This window comes from Mustelus asterias, chromosome 11 (assembly GCF_964213995.1).
Source record: "Mustelus asterias chromosome 11, sMusAst1.hap1.1, whole genome shotgun sequence".
Classification (NCBI taxonomy): domain Eukaryota; kingdom Metazoa; phylum Chordata; class Chondrichthyes; order Carcharhiniformes; family Triakidae; genus Mustelus; species Mustelus asterias.
This window is the reverse complement of record NC_135811.1, coordinates 42,858,542-42,878,157: the sequence shown is the minus strand read 5'-3', so window position 1 is coordinate 42,878,157 and position 19,616 is coordinate 42,858,542. Positions and strand designations below refer to the sequence as shown.

General features: G+C 44.3%; 1 protein-coding gene across 1 annotated transcript in view; it reads right to left on the bottom strand.

The window, feature by feature from the left end:
* Positions 1–19,616, bottom strand: part of adgra1b (adhesion G protein-coupled receptor A1b) — a 359,394-nt gene that overhangs the window by 256,206 nt on the left and 83,572 nt on the right. Inside the window, exons 6-7 of the mRNA XM_078223476.1 lie at positions 11,117–11,281; positions 7,137–7,335 (exon numbers count right to left, since the gene is read on the bottom strand). Of these exons, the coding sequence (XP_078079602.1) occupies positions 7,137–7,335; positions 11,117–11,281 (364 nt within the window). The remainder of the gene's footprint in view (positions 1–7,136; positions 7,336–11,116; positions 11,282–19,616) is intronic.

The window sequence follows — 19,616 nt, the reverse complement described above, 5'->3', positions numbered from 1 at the left end:
TGAGAATGTCCCTTGCTGAGGTGCAGATGTCAGACATGCTGTTCCTTGTTGAAGTGCGAATGGGACAACTGCTCTGTGAACATCCATGTTGAGAGTCCATCTCCCTGTGCTCTTCTTTGCAGTAGCTTGTCATGTTCTGTGTCACCTCTGCTTATTCCTCAAAACATTCTGTATTCGGTTTCAAAATGGCAGCACTGGTGTTGCATGTTAACTAGTATCTACATACATTGGGCAGGCATTGACTGCGCGTGCGCTAATGCTGACACCAACATGGCGTCAAGTGCAACTCCCATCAGATATATGCGTGCACACCTCAGTCGCCATTTTGCACTACAAGTGCCATCCCAACATCAAAAAAATAGGCAACACTGATCCAAATTTCTGACTGATCGCGTGTTCTGTATGTTTCAATCCCTGTTTGCACTAAGAATCCACATTCGTTTAACAGAGTGACTGCACCAATATATGTGATCATAAATATTTATATAGAATTCAAATTAAGGCTTAACTCTAATTTATCAGAAATGGTTGTGTCAATTAATAATTTCAGTAAATTCTAGTTTTCCTTTCCTCCAACTGTACAAAGTAGTAGACTATCAAACTGTCAGGATATTTATGCTGCATCTTCATCAACTTGTGTGTGTCAGTGGTTACTTTTTCCAAATAAAGTAATTTTCCACAGAACATCAATTAGATAACAGTTCATGAAGTTAATTCAAGCAGAATAATTGACTTTTTGTGTGCGAGACCAATGAAATAGCCAGTGTAACCTAACTGAGGCAATTTTTAAGTAATGCACAAAATGGGCACTAAGTCAGTGGAATGGTTTTGCCACACACCTGTTGCTGTCAGCGTGAAGACCTCCCCATGTAGAAGCGGGCCCTCCTGATACAGTAAAACAGCCTGTGGGGGCAGGAGGTGGCCCAAAATTGGGTGGGTCAATTGGCCACCAGGTGGGCGGCCGCCCTCACAGGTTCACTGTTGCTGATGCTATGCCATTGCAGCACAATAACATGACCTCCCGTCCCGTTGTCTTCCCCGTCATATTACCACCCCTCTCACCTTCTCGCCTGTCGCCAATTGGCTGGGGAAAATTAAGGCCAGGCAGTCCTCGGGAGGAGTCTCAGCTTTCTGAGGCTGTGAGGAAGAGCACACCTGCTTCTTCTGGGCCCAACAACAGAAAAAATAGAAGTTTCTGGTCTGTATTTTGAACAGCCACGGTGGCCCCATTAAGGTCTGCTCAATGCATACATGATGAGCCAGTTTATACCTGCAAAATGTAATCATGCTCCTGTAGCCAACAGATGATCCAATTTTTCATATTTAAGCAGCTTTCCATCTGTGTCATACAAGGCTAGAGTGCTAATCAGGCTTAAGTACTTTTCCAATTTTCAAATGCTGCCTGCTCATTTTTCAGACAGGAAACGGATGGCCAGCAGTTTGAAATTATTCCCCCAACATCTCTTTACAGTGAGATCATGATCCCTTTTAGATCTGTGGCCTGTAGTTTCTTTTTCCTGAACACTGGTCTCACAGGTAATCTGACATTACCAAAGATGTGCGGGTTAGGTGGATTGGCCATGCTAGATTGCTCCTTAGTGTCCCAAGATGTATAGGGTAGGGGGATTAGCGGGGTAAATGCATGGGGTTACGGGGATAGGGTCTGAGTGAGATGCTCTTTTGGAAATTCGGTGCAGACTCGATGGCCGGTTGGCCTGCTTCTGCACGGTAGCGATTCTATGATTACATACCAGTTTTACACACACCACCAATTAAGTTAGGACATTTTGGTTAGTTATATTGGCTAAGTACTAACTTACATGCATACATACATATGGACAAGGTGCAGGAGTAGGCCACTCGGCCCCTTGAAGATCATGGTTGATCTGATAGTAACATCAAATCGGTATCCCACCTAACCCCAATAACCTGTCATCACCTTGCTCACAAAGAATCTATCAAACTCTACTTTAAAAATATTCAAAGATTCTGCTTTCTCTGCTTTTTTAGGGAGAGAGTTCCAAAGACTCACGACCATCTGAGAGAAGCCATTTCACCTCAACTCTGTTTTAAACTCCTTATTTCTAAACATTGAGCCCTAGTTCAAGATTCTCCTCCAAGCGGAATCATTGTCAAAGTCATACAGCACAGAAATAGACCCTTCGGCCCACCATATCTATGCTGACCATCAAATACCAATCTATACTAATCCAATTTACCAGCACTTGGTCCATAGCCTACTACACCTTGGCGATCCAGTGCTCGTCCAGATGCTTCTTAAATGTTGCAAGAGTACCTGTCTCCACCATCATCTCAGGCAGCACGTTCCATATTTCCATCATCCTCTGGGTGAACAACCTTTTCCTCAGATTCCCCCCTCTTAAGTCACTTACTCCTCACCTTAAACTGACACCCTCTGGTTTTAGACACCTCCGCCATGGGGAAAAGATTCTTAAGATCTACTCTAACTATCCCTCTCATAATTTTGCATACCTCTATCAGATTCCCCCCCCTCAGCCTCTTCAGCTCCAGGGAAAACAAACCCAGCTTATCCATCCAGTCTCTCCTCATGGCTGAGACCTTCCATCCCAGGCAACGTCCTGGTGAATCTCCTCTGCACCCTCTCCAGTGCAATCACATCCTTCCGATAGTGTGGCGACCAGGACTGCACACAATATTCCATCTGTAGCCTAACCAATGTTTTATAAAGTTGTACCAAATCTCCCTGCTCCTTTATTCTATGGCCCAGCAAATGAAGGCTTTGTGCATACAGATACAGAACTTCTGGCTTTGTCCTTTTATTCTTTCCTGTTAGATTTATGCTCTCTATTCTCTCCTGTCAGTTTGTTTTTCATTTCCCGTAATAGCATTTTTCTCTTTTGCCTTGTGTCTACTCTTTAATTTTGATCTTCTGAAATTTGATCCCTTGCCCCCACTTTTTGATTTAAAACCCTCTCTACTTCCCTAGTTATGCAGCTGGCAAGAACACCAGTCCCAGCACGGTTCAAGTGTAGACCATGCCAAAGATACATATCCCACTTTCCCCAATACTGCTGCCAGTGCCCCACAAACTGGAATCCAGTTCTCCCACACCAAACTTTCAGCCATGCATTTGTCTCTCTGATCTGATTTTTCCTATGCCAATTTGCATGTGGCTCAGGTAATAGTCCATCGATTATGATCTTTGAGGTTCTGCTTCTTAATTTGTGCCAGACTCCTCATACTGATTATGCAGAACCACCTTCTTTGCCCTGCCTATGTCATTGATAACTACATGGACCCTGACAACTCGGTCCTCGCCCTCCTCTCCAGTCCCAAGCAGGTGTCCTGAACCCTGGCACCAGGCAGGCCACACAGCCATCTGGTCTCATGCTCTTCGCGGCAGAAAATAGTGTCAATCCCTATGACCATACTGTCCCCTATTACCACTACATTACTTGTAGGGCCCATTCTCCTCCTGGCTTCAATGGCTTCCTCTACCGAGGTGCCAATGCCAGTTAGTTCATCCATCCTCCAGCACCCATTCTCATCCAAACAAGCTGACAGAACCTTAAACTTATTGGACAATTGCAAGGGCTGAGGCTCCTGCACCCTTGCCCTCCAGGCCCCCTTACCTTCCTCACTTGCAGTCACACCCTTGTGTCCCTGACGACTGACCAAATCAGAAGACCCTATCCTAAGGGGTGTGACCACCTCCGAGAATAAAGTATCCAGGTAACTTTCCCTCTCCCTGAAGTGCCGCAGTGTCTGCAGCTCAGCCTCCAGCTCAATAACTTGATGCTAAGTTCATGCAGCGGCAAACGCCTACTGCAGATGTATTTGCCCTGGATCACACCGGTATCCAGAAGCTCCTACATCCTGCAATCACAGCACATCACCTGCCCTGCCACCTCCAATATGTGTTAATTAATTAATAATTGTGAATAAATTAATTCATAATTAATAAAGCCTACACCTCCCAACAGGGTTTTTTACTGCTAGCAAACCTAATCACTTGCCCGGTATTCACATGCTGTGTCTTTCATTACCATAAGAATTTGGATTGCACAGCAGAATCACACACACACATCTATCATTTATATTTGAGTGCTAAGAGCAACGACATATTCACTCTTTTAAACAATGTTAATTTCATTTTTATTATGGGAGTTATGGTATGTTTACTTGTAGGGGAGGTGATGGCCTAGTGGTATTATCGTTAGACTATTAATCCAAAAACTCAGCTATTGTTCGACCCAGGTTCGAATCCCGCCACGGCAGGGGGCGAAATTTGAATCCAATAAAAGTATCTGGAATTAACAATCGACTGATGACCATGAAACCATTGTCGATGTTCACTAATGTCCTTTAAGAAAGGAAATCTGCCATCCTTATCTGGTCTGGCCGACATATGACTCCAGAGCCACCGCAATGTGGTTGACTCTCAATTGCCCTCCAAGGGCAACTAGGGATGGGCAATAAATGCTGGCCAGCCAGCGACGCCCATGTCCCACGAATGAAAAAAAATCCCAGGGACTGTATTCTGGAATTCTGTCCAATTTTCAATTTTAGTAAATTTTCCAGATAAATGTTTTTTCTGGCAAGATAAAGAAAAGCGATGACTCCGTGTTAATAAATAACCATGATAGCTTAACAATGATTTTTAAAAGCTTACTTTGAAATGTTAAGTAAATTATGCATTGTAATAATCCAGAAGAAAACATTAAGGAATAGCAAAGTGACAGGTTAAGGATCTAATGCTATATTATGGACAAGACCTTTCAATTTTTTCATTTGGCTGAACTATAAGGTAGGAAAAACGGAAAAATTTCAAATATAAAGGTCAACATTTTTCAATTTTAGTTTCTTGTATCTTTCTTTCAATCATACTGCTGAAGTCTCAAGGACTGAAGGACATCAATCATCACAGAAGTACTAGTCTTCATTTATTCTTAGATACTGGGAATAAAATTCAGTTCCATGACGAAGGCATTGCCTCCTACTTTTCACGCACTGAAGCACTTCTCAATCTCAGCCAAAGCATGGGGCTGGATTTTACGGCCCTCTGCTCATGTGTTTGAAGGACGGAGGCAAATGTGGTCTTCTTGCTACCTTATCACTTACCCCTGCCTGCCCTCCCATTTTAATGGGTGGCAGTGGAGGCAATGGGCCATGAAAGTCACTCATTTGGCCCCTGTCATTATATTCGTGGCAGGGTAATTGCCATGGATAAAGGTGGTGTGGGGCAAGAAGCGGGGGGATGCTTTGTGGATTCCACAATGCCCACAGGGGACATCCCCAACAAGGTCATAACCCCCCCCTTTAGCCCTGACCCCTCGGCCTATCAAACTTGGTCCCCACCTCCTTCACCCACCTCACTGAGACCCACCGGTCATGCCTCACTGATATCCTAGATGTAACTATAGTCCAGCTTCCGTTACCTCTTCTTTGGGTTTTTGTAGTCCCCGATTGGCTGACAGCTGTCTAAAATGGAGCTTCCTCTCCAGACAGGGATGGATGTCTCGCCCTGAGGCAATTAATGTAAAATTATTTCATGGCAGCTAGCTTCATTGTAGGTGGCCGTACAAAGCAATTTTTCGGTTGGAGAGATGTCGAAGAACATGGCACCTTGTAGAATTATCTCATGGCTTGACTCAGGAGCCATGTTAGGCCCAAAGCTAGGAAAATCTCATTTGCACAAGGCCCTATATTCTCCAGCATGCAGATAACCCAAGCATCTGAGGAATGAACTTGCTAAATTAGAGGCAGGCTTTTAAGACAACATTTACAGCCACAGAGGAACAGAAAGCAAACCTATTGGGGCATGTTCACAGGCTTTAACTCCACTGAATAAAACCATGACAGAACAGGCCTGGAGATAGTCAAAACTCATGTTTAAATTAAAGTGATCAAGAACATAACAGATATAGGAAAGGATTTTTTGTTTATAACTTAACAACATTAGGATGGTTAATAAAACAGTATCTACAACTTCAGTTAAAATCCCACTTTCTCCCCCATTTTGATGATCAAGATGCTACATCAAGCTTGGTGTGGAAAAGTTAAAATACAATCCCACCCACCCCCCTTTACCACCATACAACATTCCCGCAGGCACTGTCCCCTGGCATTGCCCTCATGTCGACATGAATAAATAATGTAACAGAAGGGGACTACAATCCCACCCAGGCCCTATTCCGGGAATCCCACACATTTACCCTGCTAATCCCCCTGGGGGCAATTTAGCATGGCCAATCAACCTAACCCGCACATCTTTGGAGTGTGGGCGGAAACTGGAGCACCCGGAGAAAACCCACGCAGACACAGAGAGAATGTGCAGACTCCACACAGTGGCCCGAGGCCAGAATTGAACCTGGGTCCCTGGCGCTGTGAGGCCGCAGTACTAATCACTGTGCCACCATGCCACCCAGCACACTATGACAATACTGTGAAGAAATATTTCAAGGTACTGTACAACACCCATGTCCCATAAATGAATAGAAAAAATATATACTTTCTGACATCATAATTAATGATCTCATCGGCTTGTGGGAAGGACATGCATTATTGGAAAATGATTGAATTGTTTCAAGGTAAATAGTTAGCATGATGTTTTGAATAATAATTTGGCCATTCTAGTTGAATTATGTGAGGAATGGACCATACCCCCATTGGTGTATTCCCAGTTAGATATTGGAGTGTGGTCTCCCTGTTTTGTCAAACTTTGAGCCAAGTCTCACAAGAGCACTCCCTACTGGGTTAGTATGAATTTTCCACATCCTACACATGCCACTCATATGATTAGCTCCGAATCAACTTCTGATCAGTGCAAAATACTGAAAGTGAGAAATTGTAGATTTTTTTCTGTTACATATAGATTCTAGGACTACTTTCTTTGCATTTCTGTAAGCAATAACAAGATATTATCCAATAGCAAACATCCCCCTGCAAAACCAGAACTGGACTGAAAATGTGCAATAAACCCATTTTACTTTGAATTATTGCAGCTAATAGAGCTGGAAGTTCATAACAGGGGGTCTCAAATATGGTTCTGAAAGTGAAAAATAGTTATTCAACACATTGTTCCATCCAATCCACTAAAGAGTCAGATTAAGTCTGTTACGAACTCTGCAATGCTTGGTTATGCCACTAATTACCTGGCTGAAGGCATGAAGGACTCTTGTAACTTCATTTGCATAGGCACATTCTGTGTAATTCCCTTCTTCCCAGCGTCCGCTTCGATCACATTTACGCCAAGCTTTTCTCTGTCGATGGTCTCCGTAATAAGGCACAGATCCAAATGGATATCGAGTGCAGGTGTAATAAGCTGTGATACCAGCCAATGTTCTAGGCCATCTGTGGAAGAGTGAAAGTAGTAGGGTAAGTAAATAAGAAAAGATACTTTCTAAAATAATACTCGGATAGTTACTACAGCGAGCAATTTTGATATAACAGGAGGATAAGCTTTATAAGGTAGTGTTTTCTGCTTTATCCTTTCTGTTGTCAAATTTACAACTATTAATAACTGCTGTCATAAAACAATGGGGTACTATAGTACTATAGAGTCATAGAGATTTACAACATGGAAACAAGCCCTTCTGTCCAACTTGTCCATGCCGCCTAGTTTTTACCATAAAGCTAATGCCAATTGCCCATGTTTGGCCCATATCCCTCAATACCAAATCTTACCCATGCAACTGTCTAAACGCTTTTTAAAAGACAAAATTGTACCCACCTCTACTACTACCTCTGGCAGTTCCTTTCAGACACACCACCCTGTGTGTGAAAAAATTGCCCCTCTGGATCCTTTTGTATCTCTCTCCTCTCACCTTAAACCTATGCCCTCTAGTTTTAGACTCCACGACCTTTGGGAAAAGATGTTGACTATCTACCTTATCTATTCCCCTCATTATTTTACAGACCTCTGTAAGATCACTCCCTAAGCCTTCCATGCTCCAGGGAAAGAAGTCCCAGTCTATCCAGCCTCTCCTTATAACTCGAACTATCAAGTCCCGGTAGCATCCTAGTAAATCTTTTCTGCACTCTTTCTAGTTTAGTAATATCCTTTCTATAACAGGGTAACCACAACTGTACACAGTATTCCAAGTGTGACCTTACTAATGTCTTGTACAACAAGACGTCCCAACTTCTGTATTCAATGTTCTGACCAATAAAATCAAGCATGCTGAATGCCTTCTTCACTACCCTGTCCACCCGTGTGTCTACTTTCAAGGAGCTATGAACCTGCATCCCTTGATCTCTTTGTTCTATAACTCTCCACAACACCCTACCATTAACTTTCGATCTATTAAAATGCATCACCTTGCATTTATCTAAATCAAACTCCATCTGCCATTCATCAGCCCACTGGTTCAATTGATCTACATTCTGTTGCAACCCCAGATAACCTTCTTCACTGTCCACTATGTCACCAATTTTGGTGTCATATGCAAACTAACCATGCCTCCTAAATTATCATCCAAATCATTAATATAAGTGACAATTAACAGTGGACCCAGCACCGATCCCTGAGGCACACCGCTGGTCACAGGCCTCCAGTTTGAAAAACAACCCTCTACAACCACCCTCTATCTTCTATCATCAAGCCAATTTTGTATCCAATTGGCTACCTCACCTTGAGTCCTGTGAGATTTAACCTTATGCAACAGCCTACCATGTGGTACCTTGCCAAAGTCCATGTAGACAACGTTGACTGCATTGCCCTCATCTACCAGTACCAGTCTCTAATAGCACTGGGGGTTGGGTCCTGGAATTTGGTAACATATTAATGAGCCTGATGGCATTTGGTCACATTGGGGGCAAGGCATTACCCTTTAAGCTGGAATATCCTAGAATTAATTACCTGGGGATAATTGTCAGATCAATGAATGTGAAACCTGATGACTCAGCACGTATCATAGGATCCCTACAGTGCAGATGGAGGCCATTCAGCCCATCAGGTCTGCACACAAAGAGCATCTTACCCAGGCCCATCCCCTATTCCCATAACACTGCGCATTTACCATGGCTAATCCACCTAACCTACACATCATTGGACACTAAGCGGCAATTTACCATGGCCAATCCACCTTACCTGCACATCTTTGGACTGTGGGAGGAAACCAGAGCACCCGGAGAAAACCCATGCAGACACAGGGGGAATGTGCAAACTCCACCAAGGCCGGAATTGAATCCGTTCCCTTGGCACTGTGAGGCAGCAGTGCTAACCACTGTGCCACCCCAAACTTTACTTTAATGTCAAATTTTTATCATGATGGAGACATTTGAAATTCCACAAATATGAAATTACTTTTTCAGGGCGAGTGAGGAATGTAGAGATTCTATGATTCTGTGACACCATAGCCTTTGGGGTGGCAGGTGGCACAGTGGTTAGCACTGCTGCCTCACAGCACCAGGAACCCAGGTTTGATTCCCGGCTTGGGTCACTGTCTGTGTGGAGTCTGCACGTTCTCTCCGTGTCTATGTGGGTTTCCTCCGGGTGCTCCGTTTCCTCTCTCAGTCTGAAAGATGTGCTGGTTAGGTGCATTGGCCATGCTAAATTCTCCTTCAGTGTACCCGAACAGGCACCGGAGTGTGGTGACTTGGAGATTTTTTACAGTAACTCTATTGCAGTGTTAATGTAAGCCGACTTGTGACAGGTGCTCCTGGTCAACCTCCTGGGACGTGTATGAGTGACCATGGGTTCCTCCTTCACCAGCACTACCATGAAACATGCAGAGCCCTCAACATGGATGCAGAAGAATGGCAGGCTGGCTTGGCTGCCAATAGGAGTAGCATGTTCCAAGGTGGTTGGGGGGTGGGTTTGGACGAGTGCCTGTTCTGATGAAGGGTACACGACCCAAAACATTCATTCTCTCCACAGATGCTGCCTGACCTGCTGAGTATTTCATGCATTTTCTCATATATGTGGCAGCCTTCACTTGGTGGTGATAGCTCATCTCTTATTCAGAAGGCCACTGGTTGAAGTCCCACACCAAAGATGAGCACATAATCTTGGCTGACATTTTAAATGCACTAGTTAGACTACACCTGGATTATTGTGAGCAGATTTGGTCCCCTTATCTAAGGAAAGATACTAACATTGGCGACAATCCAGGGAAGGTTCATTAGGTCGAACCTGGGAATGGAGGGATTTTCTTTTGAGGAGAGATTGGACCTGTACTCATTGGAGTTTAGGTGAATGAGAGACAGCCTTATTGAGACATATAGGATTCTCAGAGGGCTTGACAGGGTAGATGCAGAGAGGTTGTTTCCCCTTGTGGGAGAGTCTGGAACCAAAAGTCATAGCAAGACCAAGGTGGGGAGGAATTTGCTCTCAGAGGGTAGTGAATCTGTGGAATTCTTTACCACAGAGAGCTATAGAGGCTGAGTTACTAAATATGTTCAAGGTTGAGATATACAGATTGTTAATCAGCAAGGGAATCAAGGGTTATGGGGATAAGGCAGGAAAGTGGAGTTGAGGATTATATCAGATTAGTCATAATCACATTGAGTGGCAGAGCAGACTCGATGGGCCGAATGGCCTACTTTTGCTCCTGCGTTTTATTGTCTTAAAATATCAATTTAAGTGATTTTATTCTTCATTCCAGTTTTTAATTTCACATTGAGATTTTAGTGATGGGAAATGGAACACCTTCCACTTCAGGCACCCAAAGGTATAATTTAACCATCAGGGTGCCATGCTTAAAGAGAGTAGAATTTTAAAATGAGTGTGACCAATCTTCACAACATCACCAGGTTTGTGCCATATCACCGTTAGTTTCATGCTGCATAAACATACTGACTCAGAACAGGGTTGACAATTACCAAACACTGAGATCAAAGCAAATTACTGCAGATGCTGGAATCTGAAGCAAAAACAGAAAATGCTGGAAAATCTCATCAGGTCTGCAGCATCTGTACAGAGAGAGAATAGAGCTAATGTTTCAAGTCTGAATGACCCTTCGTCAGAGCTAAAGAAAACTGGAAATAGGATGAAATTTATACTGTTGTGGTGGAAGAAGGATGGGCTCCTTCTGCGAGTTGGCGCAGATTCGATGGGCTGAATGGCCTCCTTCTGCATTGTAGGGCTTCAATGGTTCAAAGTTTCATGCTTACATCTGTATTAAATACATACCTGAAGTCCCCTTTATTATTGGTGACTCGCTCTGCAGCACAGTAAGGTGCAGCGGTTTCTAGCACCATAATCTCCACCTTCTTGCTGCTGTTCCCACGGGAGGTAGTGATGAGGCACTCCCACTCTCCTGTCGCATCAACATCGATGTTGGACAGAATCAGCTCACTGTGTGTATAAAAAAAAATACCTTGATGTGCCACTGATTTGCATAATATTAGGTAATCAGGGTGTTTGAATGGGGGGGGGGTCAATGTGCTCCTTGGAATGTACATTAGCCATCAGCATTCAGTCTAGATAGGTATCCTCAGAGCTTTTAAAACCTGCTTATTATCAATACCCGAACTTCAAATTTTTGCCCATGCCCTCTCAAAGCTTGGTCTATAAAGTAAACACAGATCACTGTATAATGGGCAGCGGCACAGTGGTTAGCACTGCTGCCTCACAATGACAGGGACCAGGGTTCAATTCCCAGCTTGGGTGACTGTCTGTGTAGAGACTGCACATTCCCCCTGTGCCTGCGTGGGTTTCCTCCGGGTGCTCTGCTTTCCTCTCACAGTCCGAAAGACGTGCTGGTTATGTGCATTGGCCCTGCTAAATTCTCCCTCAGTGTACCCGAACAGGCACCGGAGTGTGGCGACTAGGGGATTTCCACAGTAACTTCATTGCAATGTTAATGTTAGCCTGCTTGTGACTAATAAATAAATAAACTTTACTTTAAGCATTGCTTCATTTGTGCCTTGCTCTGAATGAATTATATACCACGGTCTTGATCTTTTTAACCTGGTGAAGAAATGCTGCTACAATTTTCAAAGGGTTAAAAGACTGCAATTGTTTAGACCAATAGAAGCTGTGTGAAACAGGGACTATATACAGAAGCACCAGTTTAAACATACCTATTAATCAACTGCAAGTTTAAGCATTGATGCTGGCTGCTCAGTCACTGCAGCCAGAATACCACAAAACAGGTCTAAGAAAACATAATCAAATCAAAAAATTGCATATAGCTCTCTAGGTCAACATTTTCACCATCTCTCGTGAGTCAAGTAGAATAAATTACAGAATCCCTACAGTGCAGAAGGAGGCCATTCAGCCTATCCAACCTCCACTTACTCTCCAACAGAGCATCCCACCCAGGCCCTATTCCTGTAACCCCACATATTTGCCCCATTAATCCTCCTAACCTATACATCTTGGGACTCAAGGCGCAATTTAGCATGGCCAATCCACCTAACCCGTACATCTTTGGACTGTGAGAGGACACCAGAGCACCCGGAGGAAACCCATACAGACACAGGGTGAACGTGCAAACTCCACACAGACAGTCAGCCAAGGCCAGGATTGAACCCGGGTCCCTGGTGCTGTGAGGCAGCAGTGCTAACCACTGTGTCACGACGCTGAACCTTCATTGAATGAATTCACTTTATTTTTACTGCATCTGTTGAAATAAAGTACGAGCCTAAATTCTTCCAAAAAATTTCTTTCCTACCATATCATATTCAGCCAGACAATGTAAACTTGTTATTATTTCACAACTTTGTTGAGTGAATGTACATGGTTAGGTAACAACAACGTGCATTTGTATAGTACCTTAAACGTAGTAAAATGTCTAAAGGCATTTCGCAAGAGCAAAGATCAAACAAATGTTGACACTGAACCACATGAGAAGATAGAAAGGTGACCAAAAGTTTGGTCAAAGAGTTGGGTTCCTTTAGGGAAGGAAATCTGCCATCCTTACCTGGTCTGGCCTACATGTGACTCCAGAGCCACTGCAATGTGGTTCACTCTCAACTACCCTTATGGCAACTAGAGATGGGCAATAAATGCTGACCAGCCAGGGACATCCATAGCCCATGTACGAATGAAATAAAGGAGCATCTTAAAAGAGAGTGAGAGAGAGAGAGACTAGAGGTTTATGGAGGGAACTCCAAAACGCAGGGACTTGGCAGCTCAGGGCCCAGTCGCCTACTGTGGAATGAAATAAGGATGAGAATTTTAAAAATTTGATATTGCTGAGCCAAATAACAATGTATTTCAGCATGGAGATGTGGAGCTCGGAGTAACAGCAAGAATAAAATCTCACTTGAGGTAAGTCAGCTGTTGGAATTTTGTCTTGTGCCTCAGAGGAAAATCTATATGATGAATTGCCATCAAAGACAGAGAATTTTTTTTTTAACAGTTTGTCTATCTGTGGCAATAAGAACAACTGTCGACAAAATGAGGAGAATTGCCTGCTTTGAAAGTTTGGTTTCATTAATAACTATTTTCCTAATCACCACAGACTTAAATGCTGAGCGCCAAATTCTCAATTCTCACTGGCTGCGGGGCCGGAATGGATGAGATCGGAGAATCCCGCCCACAATAATTATCCTTTCATATTTTCCATAGCTAGGGCCCTGCAGAATGCACAATTTTGCACTAAATGGCTCAAAGAACATGGGAAAAAGCCAAAGAATCACATTCCCACATACACAAATGCTGTCGCACTTCAGCTGAGTGTTCACACCTCCCTTGCAAACACTATTCTTCAGTCCCCACAAATTACTCAATGTATTTCTATTTCAGCTTTAATTGTGATAAAATAAAGAAGGTGAAGGGTTGTCTTTATACTAAAACCATAGTTAAAATTTAGACTTCCTCCCGACCCTCTGCACTCCTGATCACCATTGAATTTAATGTTTATAGACACCATCAATGTTATGATTCAGAGTTGATAGCTTTACGCGCACTCTGAATAGAAACAGTCAGTGAATTATTTTACACCAAAGATATTTTTATTATTGGAGGGAAGATAAGGCAGCTTCCCTGAGGATGACCCTGTGTAACCCAGAAAGCACCCTAAAAGGATTGAAGAAGTGCTGGGTAATTTCAGCAGTTAACTGCACATGGTATTAACTGTTGAGGAACCATCTCATGACTCATTTCCATTAACGAAGCTCTATTTAATAGGAGTAATGTGTTTCTCCAAGATAAGACTGTAATGCAGCAGCAGGCCATGGAGGCCAGTCTCTTTGCATTGCTCACCTTTGTGGAGTGGTGCCCCTCACCAATTGTCTCTCTCTTGAAAAATGGAGGGGAATGTCTATCATCCTTTGTGGACCATGGCTAATTAATAAAGCAGCAAAAAGCTAAGAAATAGCAGACACACTCAAGATAGGATTACTAAAGGGAAGCAATATAATTAACAATTGTGACTGCAACATTCACTTATAGGTAAATTAATTTGGTGTATCTGGTCCAAGCAGCTTTCTCAGGAAAGGCCATATTAAGGTACTGTTGTACCCTCAATCCCCTTTGATCAATCTAAGGATAAATTAATAGATTTGGTAAAAAAGTGAGGATAGATCTAACATCCCTGCATTAAAGTACAATCACATACTAGTCAAATGGTATCATGGTCCTAATATTAGCAAAATTTCCCATTAAACGGGATTAGGTGGGAGGTCAGGTGTTTCTCGCGTGTCGGTGCGGACTCGATGGGCTTCTTCTGCACTCTATGATTTAAAGCTGTTTAGTTGTTAGGAGAACAGCTAGTTTCTAGCAAAGAGATTACAGACAAGCCTTTGGGGAAAGGTTGAATAATAAACTTACGTAGACAAGATTGGAATTTTAAAACAATGTTCTGTGTACTGACTAATGACGTAAGTAGTCTATATCTGAGACTGGGGTGAGGGAGTTGTATTAGAATGCTCTCTCTGCAATTGCTGCACTAGAGCGGAGAAGATGCACCTCCAAAGGTTTCTTTGGGGTAGTTCGCTCCATGCTTCAATCATGAATAAACTGCTGTAACCTGTCTCTGGGTCACCTGTAGTTAGTTGAAAGAAGTCCATCACAACAATCAACAAATGTTGCATAACAAAAGCAGACATGGTTACTCCAGATACTTCTGCTCAGGCATACAGCAGAACCATTTCCCCATAGATCTGTGCAGCAGAATTTGCACTTGGGCATTACAGCACTAGCTCTATTCAAGGTATTTACTTTATGATAGGACCTGTCAGCCGCTGCTCTGAGGTAGAGAAAATTGTCAGCCACAGCTGAAGACCATAACCTGATTTCTAAGCACCTATCATCTAGACTTTTGTGTCTTCAAATAATGTAGGAACGGTTCACTTGTGAAAAATCATGACGGCTGCCAGAATATTTCACACGTTTCAATGAAGATGGCCAGAATTTTATCGGCAATGCATGGGTCTCTATTCTAGGTCACTATTCTAGACCCAAGCTCAAGCCCCGGGCCCTTGCCAGCCTGCAATGGGGTCACAGAGGCAGCAGCATCCAATTAGAAGGCCACTAACAGGACCAACATCCAATCAAGGATGACAGCCTGCCATTCCGAGCTGCCAGTCCAATCAGAGTGCCAGCAGCTCTGAAGTGCCACCATAGAGACTGCTGAACCTGCATGTGGAAAGGCTGCCTCCAATTTTGAGATGTGGCCAGGCAGGTGGGCCGTGGCAACTGGGAGACTGACTCCCTCCAGCAGCAGTATCCGGACAGGTGGGAAAGGAAGGTCATCTATCCCATCCCTGTGATCCGGCTAAAAGCTGGCAGGGTCATAAAATGTGGCCTGTTAATTTAGCCAAATGACCACCTACCTAGTGGTGGGCAGCCAAGCTGCTGCTGTTCTCACATTTGGAAATATCCCATGCTGCCAGGAAGACATCTGGTTTCCTTCCAGACATCCGGACCCATTTCACTAGCCCTTCCGCTGCCTCTCAGCAAGTCTCTTCATGGCTAGTAAAATGCCGACTGATGTTTCTGTAGTCCATCATCACCCGCACATAAATGGAATAGATGTCCTTTCCACTCATAAGGGTTATGGGATAGTCTGAGGAGCCTCAAGAGACATAGAGGCTCCATCTTTCATGCTCTGCACTCTTGCCAACTCAGCTAATATTGAAAGGTCAACACCTCACCCAGCCAGTCAACAGGAATAAATGCCCCTTGCAAATACATTGTAATGTTACAGCTATATTCCCAAAAGATCCAACATTAATTGAAACAACATTAAGTGAATTCGATTTTCCCATTCCAACCAAAGTAAAAACTTTAGTTAGGAATTTTCCTAACAGGAAAGAAAAAAAGACATTGGGTGGAATTTTGCCATTTTTTGGCAAAATGTGAACTCAGGAGCACTGCCCCATGCACTGCCAGGGTACCGTCTGGGCATGAGCCTCTTCCCCCCTCGGGGTTGTACTTACCTGTGTGCCCCAGCGGGGACCATTTGCGAGGTCCCCATTTCACAAAACTGGTTGTAAACCATGCCAATGTGACACCACGCCGGCGGGGGTGGGGGAATTCCCTGCACCGGGGGGGGGGGGACGACACGATACAGCGGGGGGGCTCGCTAAGTGTATGTTAATATATACCTCCATTGATACTCTATGCTCTAAGTTGAAATACTCTTCATTGCTAAGTTACTGTTTTGTAAACAAAACAACAGTTAAAAATCAATTTAAAAATGTAAAAGAAATATGCTAACACTTTCAACTTATGTCTCACTCACAGTCCCTCTCATTCTCCACCTCTCACTCTCCTGGCCTCTCTCAATCCCTGACCCTCAGCTTGTTCAGCCAAGATTCTGCATTAGAGTTGATTGTGTTCCCTGATCCTCCCACTGGCCAACCTTTCCACTCCCTGGTTGCCACTTCCCTTGCTTACCCATGTTCCCACTCCCGACCATCCAGCTGGCCACCTGTTACTCACCCACCCTCCCACTCCTGACTCTGCTACTCACTGCTCCCCTCTCCTTCATTGAAAGCAAGGGTTCGGGAGATGAGCAGCAAGAGGCACAAAAGGACCTAACAGCGAGAGCAGCATCTAGCAGCAGTGTTGTGGGGTTGAGCCACAAATTAGGAGACGGAAACAGGAGGGGCGGCGTGTTTGAGAGTCATCAGTGACCGTGGGTCAACTAGCAGGAGGGTAAGGGTGCAGGAGTGTCGGCAATGACCAGGAGTGTTACACCCAGCATGAAACTCTGTTAATGGTGAACCAAAATATTAAACATGAATACTGGCCCCACTAAAAACATTACACTTAATTGAAATGGGGTAACATAAATCACAGGCTTACAATATGCAACTTCTTACTTGCCTGAGGTGCCTATGGAGGCCAGACTGTCTGATGTGGCAAATGTCCCCTTTGGTTATGTGTAGCTGCATAAAAACTTAATGCAGTGATGACCTTCATAACTATTAGAAGAATTGTCCTTGCTGCTGAAGGTTGTTTTAGGATTGTGAAGTAGCGAAGACAGATCTCTTCTGACATTGAGCTCGAAATGTCTGGGCCTTTATATAAAGTTCCTAGGGTAATCATTTGGAGGCAACGGCCTAGTGGTATTATCATCAGATTATTAATCCAGAAACTCAGCTAATGTTCTGGGGACACGGGATCGAATCCCACCCCGGCAGATGGTGGAATTTGAATTCAATGCAATAAAAAATCTGGAATTAAGAATCTACTGATGACCATTGTCAATTGTCATAAAAATCCATCTGGTTCACCAATGTCCTTTAGGGAAGGAAATCTGCCGCTCTTACCTGGTCTAGCTTACATGTGACTCCAGAGCCATAGCAATGTGGTTAACTCTCAGCTGCCCTCGGGCAACTAGAGATGGGCAATAAATGCTGATGTGGAAATGCTGGCATTTGACTGCTGTAAACACAGTAAGAAGTCTCACAACACCAGATTAAAGTCCAACAGGTTTATTTGGTAGCAAAAGCCACTAGCTTTCGGAGCGCTGCTCCTTCGTCAGGTAAGTGGGAGTTCTGTTCACAAACAGGGCATATAAAGACACAAACTCAATTTTCAAAATAATGGTTGGAATGTGAGTCTTTACAGGTAATCAAGTCTTAAAGGTACAGACAATGTGAGTGGAGAGAGGGTTAAGCACAGGTTAAAGAGATGTGTATTGTCTCCAGCCAGGACAGTTAGTGAGAATTTGCAAGCCCAGGCAAGTCGTGGGGGTTACAGGTAGTGTGACATGAACCCAAGATCCCGGTTGAGGCCGTCCTCATTGTGTGCGGAACTTGGCTGTCAGTCTCTGCTCAGCGACTCTGCGCTGTCGTGTGTCGTGAAGGCCGCCTTGGAGAACGCTTACCCAAAGATCAGAGGCTGAATGCCTGTGACCGTTGAAGTGTTCCCCAACAGGAAGAGAACACTCTTGCCTGGTGATTGTCGAGCGGTGTTCATTCATCCGTTGTCGTAGCGTCTGCATGGTCTCCCCAATGTACCATGCCTCGGGACATCCTTTCCTGCAGCGTACCAGGTAGACAATGTTGGCCGAGTTGCAAGAGTATGTACCGTGTACCTGGTGGATGGTGTTCTCATGTGAGATGATGTCATCCGTATCGATGATCCGGCACGTCTTGCAGAGGTTGCTGTGGCAGGGTTGTGTGGTGTCGTGGTCACTATTCTCCTGACGGCTGGGTAGTTTGCTGCGGACAATGGTCTGTTTGAGGTTGTGCGGTTGTTTGAAGGCAAGAAGTGGGGGTGTGGGGATGGCCTTGGCGAGATGTTCGTCTTCATCAATAACATGTTGAAGGCTCTGGAGAAGATGTCGTAGTTTCTCCGCTCTGGGAAAGTACTGGACGACGAAGGGTACTTTGTCCGCCATGTCCCGTGTTTGTCTTCTGAGGAGGTCGGTGCGGTTTTTCGCTGTGGCGCGTCGGAACTGTCGATCGATGAGTAGAGCGCAATATCCTGTTCTTATGAGGGCACCTTTCAGCGTCTGGAGGTGTCTGTTGCGATCCTCCTCATCTGAGCAGATCCTGTGTATACGGAGGGCTTGTCCATAGGGGATGTCTTCTTTAACGTGTTTAGGGTGGAAGCTGGAGAAGTGGAGCATCATGAGGTTATCTGTGGGCTTGCGGTACAGTGAAGTGCTGAAGTTACCGTCCTTGATGGAGATGCGTGTGTCCAAGAATGCAACTGATTCCGGAGAGTAGTCCATGGTGAGTCTGATGGTGGGATGAAGCTTGTTGATGTCATCATATCGCTGTTTCACTGATTGTTCACCATGAGTCCAAAGGATGAAAATGTCATCGATGTATCTAGTGTATAGCATTAGTTGAAGGTCCTGTGCGGTGAAGAGGTCTTGTTCGAACCTGTGCATGAAGATGTTGGCATATTGAGGTGCGAATTTGGTCCCCATGGCTGTTCCGTGTGTCTGGATGAAGAACTGGTTGATGAAGGTGAAAACATTGTGGTCCAGGATGAAGCGGATGAGTTGTAAAATTGCATCTGGAGACTGGCAGTTGTCGGCGTTGAGTACTGAGGCAGTTGCAGTAATGCCATCATCGTGGGGGATGCTGGTGTAGAGTGCCAAGACATCCATTGTGACGAGGAGTGCTCCTGGTTTAACTGCTCCATGCTCAACTGCTAACATGGAGCAGTTGAACCAGGAGCACTCCTCAAGTGGTGAGTTACTTGCCGCAGAATTCCCAGCCTCGGACTTGCTCTTATAGACACAGTATTTATATGGCTGGTCCAGTTCATTTTCTGA